The sequence below is a fragment of the Henckelia pumila genome, chromosome 2, assembly GCF_033568475.1.
Source record: "Henckelia pumila isolate YLH828 chromosome 2, ASM3356847v2, whole genome shotgun sequence".
Classification (NCBI taxonomy): Eukaryota; Viridiplantae; Streptophyta; class Magnoliopsida; order Lamiales; family Gesneriaceae; genus Henckelia; species Henckelia pumila.
The window spans coordinates 59,939,351-59,948,537 of record NC_133121.1 but is presented as its reverse complement, the minus strand read 5'-3'; the positions used below and the strand labels follow the sequence as shown (position 1 = coordinate 59,948,537).

Genomic DNA, 9,187 nt, shown 5'->3' with positions numbered 1-9,187 from the left:
GTTAACGACATTATATGTTTCCGAAAATTTAATAACTGTTAGTATCGGTCGACTGATGGGATGAAGTTTTCTTGATTGAATGGCTCTTCGATACTCAACTGAGTTCAGTTGTGGTTGACAACTGTACTCTCGTCTTTCTCGTGTATCGATGTTAATGATTAATGAACCAACAACTATATGTGTGGAAAGAGGTCAACTAACGGATTGAACAATTACTAAATTACTCGACTGAATGTGTACGTTTGTGAGTGTGAGTTCTCGACTGAAAGTCAAAAATAAAGTAATTGTTTCTGGATGTTCGGAGACTCAACTGATCCTACGTCACCTCTTCTTCCACTGTTGGAAGGATTCACTTTAGAAAGCTTTGAGTGTTACAAGCAATTTGCAATACCTCAATTCAGTTAAGACTTACCCACTGGCTACAACTGAAACTCCTTGCAACTCTAGTAAATACAGTCCTCGACTTACTTAGTTACAACTCGACTGGAAGAATTCGATCATCAACTGAATTTTATACAGTGTTTACAACATATTAAATGATCTATTACAATTATTAAAACTCGATATAGAATTAGCACAATTAATCCTATACTTCACATATATCATTCAAATATGTGATCGATCCGTTTACTTCAATAATTCTTGATAGCTTTTATTCATATTTAATTTATTCAGTAAATAATTTTAAGCTAAAAATTATAATAAAATGTATAAAAAATAAGCTATATATATTTTAAGACGGGGGATATATTTAAGCTATACCATATATTTAAGCCTCACATAACGACCCAACCCAACCCCACCATTTACATTACAACCCCGAAGATCAACAATTACAGCACAGAGTTTGTCGATGGAAGGCTTGCAGAGATCCGTGGTATCTTTTAGGAGACAAGGATCTTCGGGTTTAGTTTGGGACGACAAATTGACTCAACTCATCAATCAGCAGGAGAAAGAGAACAATCAACTTCAACCACCAGATCCGCCCGCACCGCCATTAACCATTGAGAGGAGCCGATCCAACGGCGGAGGAAGAGGCTTTCGTACTGGAAGGGTGTCTCCCGCGATTGAGCCACCTTCTCCTAAGGTTTCCGCTTGTGGGCTTTGCGGTGCCTTTGCCAAACACGACAAGAACCGCCGCCGCCGCCTGCCTCCGTCGAGACCCGCTAAGCGCGTGATGTAATGTCCCAGATAAAGGTCGGATGTGCTGCGCGTGGGTGCCACGTGATCATCGTCGATGAAATTGAGGTCTACTAGTTTGAAGTTTGGAAAGATCCAAAGAAAATTATCGTGTTTTTTTTCATTTAATAATAATAATTATGTTTTTCCACTTTTGTTTTTTCCCCCCTTTTCTAAATAATATCGTTTTGCGTAGGTTTTTTTTTGTTTTTTTTGTTTTTTAAAGCTAGTTTTATGTGTATAAGGTTGTTATTATGTAGATAATTATGTATATCTGTATGTGGATTTGAAGACTGAAATTTGTTGAGGTTTTCTTTTTCTTTCCTTCTTTTTGTTTTTTTTTTTCCCTTTTTAATTGTGCAGATCTAGTCTTAATTTTGATGAATTTTGCGAATTATGGCCAGCTTGGCATTTTAATTTATTTTTATCTTCTGAAACTATATTTTCTTGACACCAAGAAAAATGGATTTGACACCAAGACTGATATTAGGATTTGACACCAAGATACAAAAATGGATTCAAGTAAAATGATACATAGTCGGATGTCATTGATTTCATATTGATATACAATCTTCTTTCATAAAAAACCAGTGCAACCCTCTTTTAAATGACCAACGTAGCGGAAGCTAATAAACCAGCTGCAAATAAATGTTGGATTATGTGTTATGTTGATTGGACTTTCAAATTTAATTGAATGTAAATTGGACATAATATATGGGCTTATGAAAAAATAATAATTCATGTATTAAGTGGATGGTGTAAATGTGGTATAATGTGTCTGTCTCACATAAGAAAGTAAAGTTTGCATTGTATGGGATAAAATCCAAATACGTCCTTCAATTTTTTAATTTTCTCGAAAATATACTAACACTTTATTCGATCCTAATTATGTCCCTTATTTAACAAATAATTTCCTTAATATGTCCCTCAAACTAAAAATTGCCTATAATACCCTTATTCTAACAATTATAATTAATATTTCCTCTGAGCTCAGAAATGGTATCAGAGCCTAGGTAATTTTATTCAGACTCTATATTCTTCATTAAATCATACTTTTCTTTGTTGAGAAAGAGATTTTCAACAAACCATGGATTCAAATGAGAATTTGAATCAGAAGGATTTCATTTATATGAAATCCCATAAACAAGTGAATCTATTTAAAATAGATTCTTTACAAAAGAACTTAAAGAGACTTAGGTCTTTTATACTCTCTGAAGAGATTAAGAAATATGATTTCTGATTCTCAATTTCTAGAGATCACACCAGATTCCTCTAAACTCTCCGGAGATCTTAGAGAAATTCAAAAGACGGTACAATATTACAGTAATCAGTTGTATGAAATACCTCGGCAGATTGGAGAAATCCTTAAAAAACAAGAAGAAATTCTTGTAACTCTAAAGGATCTTTAAACTAAAATTATAAATCTAGAACATACTTCTGGTTCTAGAAAGGGAAATACAGGAGGAAGGTTACCACTCTCGTTTGGTACAGAACCTCTGTTACATCAGAAAGGTAAAACCAAAATGGTTCAAAAACCTTTAACTGATGATGAATTGATGATTAATCTTATAAAGACAGTATCAGAGAAAAACACTATCTGATGACTACTTTATAAAGATTAAATCTCGAGGATCTACAAGATCTTGCGGATTCTTTTTCGAATCTTAAAGTAGTAGATCTAAAAATGAATTCTCCTGAGGGTAAACAACCCATAGGAAATTCCCCGAGATATGTGGTTAAAACAGAAGAACGACATAGTGAGTTCCATGTTGGAGAAAATTCACATCCAGTAGGAACCAGATCAAGAAGGAGTAATATACCAATACATCAAACTCCTTATGAAAAAACCATTTTAGACCCGATACATCCTTATGGGGTTATGTTAAACCTAGATGTTCTGGACTTAAAAAACAGAGAAGATCTCATAGATGATTGGACATCAGCCATGAAAATAGCAGCAGGAACTTTAGATCTCAATAAAGAAGGATTTATCAAACTTCTGGAAATGAGTCTAATGGGATCTGTCAAGATAGCTTGGGAAATGACCATGCCAGAAACCAAGAAATCAATCTTAGCAGGAGAATCACTTAGCGAGATTGTAGGAAGAATGGCCACCCTTTTTAAAGCACAATTCATAGGGGTAGACTATTTCAATAATCAAGATACAGAGAAAAAGAGAAGATATACTCAAGCTCTGTATAGCCTCGAGTTACATGATATCTGTTTAGTTGATGAATATATTATGTTATTCACCAAATACAGATGGAATTCGGAAGTTGAAGAAAATATAGCCATTCAGCTATTTTTCGCAAAAATGCCAAGCTCCTGGAGAGAAATGCTGATAAAAGAATACGTTCCAAGTAATCTTGATACTTTGGCAAGACGTGCCTCTTTTTTGAAAGGAAAATTGGCGGAATGGTGTCATATGGCAGCATTACAGAAGAACTACAAGAAAATAAGGGGTATTAACAAGCATACTCCTCTATGTTGTAGAGAAAATGATCTACCTACGGTTATATGAAATAAATCACAGGGATTTAAAAGAAAAATTCAGAAATAATCCCTACAATAAAAGAATGAAAAGTTCTTGGAAACCAAGAACATTTTGGTCCAAACAAAAGGCTAGATCTTATAGATCAGGTAGAAGAAGTGGACCTACAAGAACATCCCCAGCAACAAACTCATCACAAGGCAGTGGAAGAACACCATCTAGAAGAACTTTCAGAAGAACTCATACGAGATCAAGTGAAAGTTTCAAAGATTGCAACTGCTGGACATGTGGAGCAAGAGGACATATATCTATAAACTGTCCAAAAAACGAGAAAAAGAAAGTTAAACTCTTTGAAGCAACACCAGATATGGATGATGCGGTATTCTTTCAAGATCTAGTCGAAGTATATCAATTTGAATATATCCCCTCAGATGAAAGTATATACGAAGAAGAGATATTTTTTAGCCAAGATGAATCTGAAGATGAATCAGAATCATAATCAGAATAAAGAAGAAGTGTTTCGACACGAAACACATGAGAGTTTGGCTGGATTTTTTAGTCAAACCACGATATCTCATAATATGGTCCAAAGGATTATGAGAGAAAATCCAACATTACAGAATTACCAAGGATTTTCGGCAGGACAAGTAGAGAGAGTCTTAGGCAACCTAGGGCTAAGACAAAGAAGACATCATTTGATTTACAAAGTATCCAGAAGGGAAATGGCAATCCCGATGGAGTTAACAAGTAATCAAATAGAGATGCAGTTAATTTCTTTTGAAGAAGTAAGAGAGGAATTGCAAAAGCTGAAAAGTGAGGTAGCAAGAACGATGTCTTGGATTCATATTGGAGCAATCCAAATAATGATCAAGGCAACTTTTAAAGAAGGAATAGATTCACCCATAGATATCATAGTATGTGATAAAAGAATGAGGAATATCCAAGATGCTGTTCTGGGTACGATCTCAGAAAATCTATGTGCAGAAAAAATTGTAGGAGTTATTTATCCAAGAATAACCTACAATTTAGCTGACAGAGACTTTAGTCGAGCCTTGACGTTGCATCAAAACTTCAAGGAAAAAAGATTAATGAAGGAAGGTAATATACCATATTCTATTATTTATCAAATTTCATATACTCTTTCTAATACGCACCATTCTGAATTATTTATTAGAAATGACTTTATTGAAATTCTAGAAATCTTTGGAAAAGTTGCTCAAGAAATATACCCGAAAAGAATCGAGTTTCCTTTAATTCAGGAAACAGACATTCAAATACAAGATAAACCGGTTCTATACAGAGATCTAAAAATAGAACCCCGAAGGTTATCTTTCCAAGGTGACCGAATGACAAGTCGAAGGTGGGAAAAATCTCCTATTCAGGAAATTCCACCAGAAGAAAGGGAGTTTTCAATAATAGGAAAACTTAGATCTCTAGAATGATGGAAAGAAGTCAAAATAGTATTCGAAATTACAAGTCACAGAAACCAGTTTCCTTGTAACTCGATTTACTATTTAGAGCAGCAGGTAACAGGAACTTACCAAGGATTAATAAATATTGGAGAATTGGAAGTTCAAATCTGTGGAATTCTAGGAAAAGAAGTGGATCAGCTCATTCTTGGCCTAGAGTTTCTGGAGGACCATAAACCATGAAACACCTTGAAAAAGGAATAGAGTTTATGGCAAAAGAAAAGACTTGGAGGATTCAATAAGAATTCTACGAGATGGAAAACCAAGAGAATTGGATAAGGAACAATCCCTTAATCAGATTCGAAAACTCTGTTTACAAACAGAGGAAGAAGCAATTGTTGAAATTAGTAAGTCATGAACATGATTTACTAGAACGCATTGAAAAAGTGGAAATGAGTAACCATACTCTACCTTCTGAGGCCTTAGGAAAACTAAAGGTGAATAGTCTTAATCGGATTACTGAGTTACAACACAGTCTGTTAAAAATGGCGGGGCCATTTAGTAATCCCTTTAAACAATGACAACAAGTCCTTTCTCCATATGCATTCCAATAGGGATGTTGTATGAACAATATAAGGCTGAATACTTTGCAGCTTATATTGACTCGGGAGCAGGAATTTGTACACCAAAAAGAGGAGTCTTCCCTGAAGAATGTGAAGAAAAATTGCCAAAAATTGCTGGACGAGATTTCTCTCGAAGAATTTTAATTCTTTGCAAAGGAATAAAACAAGCAGAGATCCTTATAGGAGGAGCATGTCAAACACCTTGGTACAAGGTAAAGACACCACCAATCTATTTCCATGATGTAGGAGCTGATATCTTATTAGGAAATAACTTCTTAAAAATGTTTAAGAAGTACACACAAGACAATGAGTCAAGAAGACTTATGTTCTGTAAGACCCTGAAATTAATTATTTCGTGATTAATGGAATTTAGTAATTATTAGAATTGAATTGATGAGAATTAATTGAGCCGAGATTGAATTGATTTAATTTGGAGTTTCAGGGACCGGTTTGCAAATAATCCGGTTGACTAGTCAATGGGGATTAATATATTATTTGATATATAATATCTACCCGTCACCTCCATCACCTACTCCTCTCTCCTCCTCCTTCTCCCTCACGCTAGAGAACCGAGAAAAACATGATCGATTCTCAAGCTTTTTGCTCCGTCTGATTCGCACGATCCGACCGTCAGATTTTCGTTCCGAGTTGAGATTCATGATCACCGCAACGAGGGCTTCGTTTTGACGTAAGTTTTGCTACGATCTATGAACTTTGATTTTTGTTCGGTTGTCAGAATTTGATGATTTTCGAGTATGTTGTTCTTGAGCTAGCATAGAGTGTGTATTCGAAGTCGATTTGGAAAAAGAACGAAGTTTGGATTTTATATGATTTTTGGAGTATAAATTCAAAATTGGGGTCTTGAATATTGTTGAGATTTGTTGTGTTTTGAAGGATTGGAGGATGATATGAGATAGTTTGAGTTGTTTGATGATGTTTGTTGATTTTTGGATTGACCGTTTATAGCCATTATGCCGTCGAAATCGAGTTTTGAACTATCGGTTATATTATTCGGTTTGATTTCCTGGTTTGTTTGAGTTGGAAGATTTATATCGAATCCGTATTTCACATTTTCAGATTTGAGTTGAAAGATTTGGGTTTGGATCGAAATTGGAAGTTGAATCGATTCGAGAATTTAAGAATGGTATAGTGTTGAACTTCTTGTATGACTTGTTTTGATTCGATTCGATATTGATTTAGTTCGTTGTTATTTTCAGATTTGAATCCTCGACGAACTTGAAAAGGTAAGAAGACGAAAATTGAATGAATGAGACGATTAACTAGAATTTGATTTAATTCGAGTGCCCAAAAGAAATCACATACTTGTATGCTATTTGAATTATTTGATTTTAACTTGGATGAGTTTATTTTCACTTGCATACATCTTGAGCCGAAGATTCGATTCGTTTTGAACTTAGACGATTTAGGGAGCTATAGTGAAATGGCTTTGGATTTTGAGTTTTTCCAATTGCTAGAATACTTCTTATAGTTGCTCTGAAGTCTAGGGGTTTGAGTTGAGCGACATCCACCCCGAATGGGTGTGTCAGTGAGTTTTTCGTAAAAACTTGACCCCGAGATCCCAACCGAGTACCGATTGATATTCGATTATCCGATTAGATAATCCCGAGTTTTGAAGTCATGCATTGCATTTTAATGCATTTCGAGTTGAGTGCTGATATGCCTTTTTGAATCGATTGACTCGTTTTTTTTATATAACATGAATTGATATATTATTTGGAATTCCTTGATTTGTCTCTTTTACTGGGAATTATATTCTCACCGGATTATCCGGCTGTCATTTTGTTTGTATGTGTACTTGACGGCAGGTGGGGCAGGATCGAGTCAGAAGCTGCATGACTAGATCGAGTGGGAAATGATAGAGTGATGACTTGGTTTTAGAAGTCATACCTTGTATTCGAACTCCCTTGTATTCCATTTTGAGTTGTAGAACTTAGAATCGATGTTTGTTCTACATTTTTATGTATTTGAATACCTCGTTGTTGGAAAAATATTAGTTGGATCATGTTAGGGTCCTTATGGGTATGATATTACACTTTTGGAGTCTTTTTTTGATCAGAAACAGCAGGCCATGCGTGCCCGTGCAGCCTGGAAGGCGCGCCCGCGCGTCCTACTCTGTAAAAAAAAAAAAAAAACTCTACTTTTCGCGACGTGATTTTGCGTCATCGAATGTAAGGCGTGCATCGCTAAATGTCTTATTAATTATTTTTATTTCTTTTGATTACATGATTTATTTATGTTTAAAAGATTAGAATCCGGGTCCTCACATTAAGTGGTATCAGAGCGATAAGATTCTTGGAATTGAATTAGAGTGAGCGGGTAGATCGAGTCCGCATGAATTGAATTCTCGCATGTGATTGATTTATTTAAATGAGTATTTAAATAATTGCGAGCATGATTTATTGACTCTTGAATTAATTGAATTACATGAGTTGTGATTTAATTTTCGGATCACGATTACTTGATTTGATTGAAAGCATGCTTTATTATTTGTAAATTACTTGAAATTACATGATTATGTGATTTAAAATTTAAAGCATGAATTACAAGAAATATGAACTGTATTTTAATTTTGGATCCGAGTTCCACCATCTGCTTGAGCTAGCAGATCAGAGATTATTTGCGATGCGAATTAAAATCCGTGTGAGATCCAAAATTCAGTAATTTGTAGTTGAACGAACTTTTCGAACAGAGATATGGAACACCGAATTTTGAGATGGAGATTTGGTATCCTTTTCATACTGAACAACAGAATTGTCTCCTGAAGAATTTTAGCAGATGACAACCAGCAGTAACTCCTTCACCTAGACCGTATCGCTACTTCACTGATAGATGTCACTTTGACACCGATGGGAGTACGACCGAGGAGGTTTTAGTCGTTTAAATTACCGATTTTGAAGAGTACCGGGAATGCTGTTGGATGCAGAAGTCGAATAGAAGAGATCGATCAGTTGGGTGATTCTTTGAACTACACAGATGACCGAAGAATTCGGTTAGTGTGGTACCAACTTAGAGCATTGATAAAAGTTGGTATAATTTGAAGAAGAGAGCATTAGGGAATCGAGGTCTTTCATCAGCCCGTACACTCTGCCAGAGTTCGTCATCTCGATATTATCGAAAGATCTCCGAAGGGAATTTCCTTGTGTCTTCAACTCCGACAAAGATACTAGTCGTTTCAGTTGCTCCTTTCGACCGCAATAACAGATTCTATGAGAACTTAAACAGATGATGAATCAATCTTCGAGGCAACAGATTCTAGTTGTACTCTTATCGAGGATCAGACTCAGATTTCTCTGATGATGACCGCATGAAACAGTAGAGTATGGTTTCTTTTCTTATTATGATATGATCGGTTACACACCTTATCTTTCTTCTTATTGATATTTATTGATTCATCTCAATTTATTGAATTTGATTATCAGTAGTCGCAATTCTTTGAATTGACGAGATGAGATGGAACCAAACAG

General features: G+C 35.3%; 1 protein-coding gene across 1 annotated transcript; it reads left to right on the top strand.

Moving 5' to 3' along the window:
- Positions 1 to 853: 853 nt before the first annotated feature.
- LOC140877670 (uncharacterized protein At1g15400-like) lies at positions 854 to 1,183 on the top strand. The gene has a single exon (XM_073281226.1). The coding sequence runs from the start codon at positions 854 to 856 to the stop codon at positions 1,181 to 1,183; it is 330 nt and encodes a 109-aa protein (XP_073137327.1).
- Positions 1,184 to 9,187: the final 8,004 nt, after the last annotated feature.

Excerpts from the sequence above, each read along its gene's own strand:
- LOC140877670 (XM_073281226.1), top strand. The coding sequence starts at position 854 with ATGGAAGGCTTGCAGAGATCCGTGGTATCTTTTAGGAGACAAGGATCT.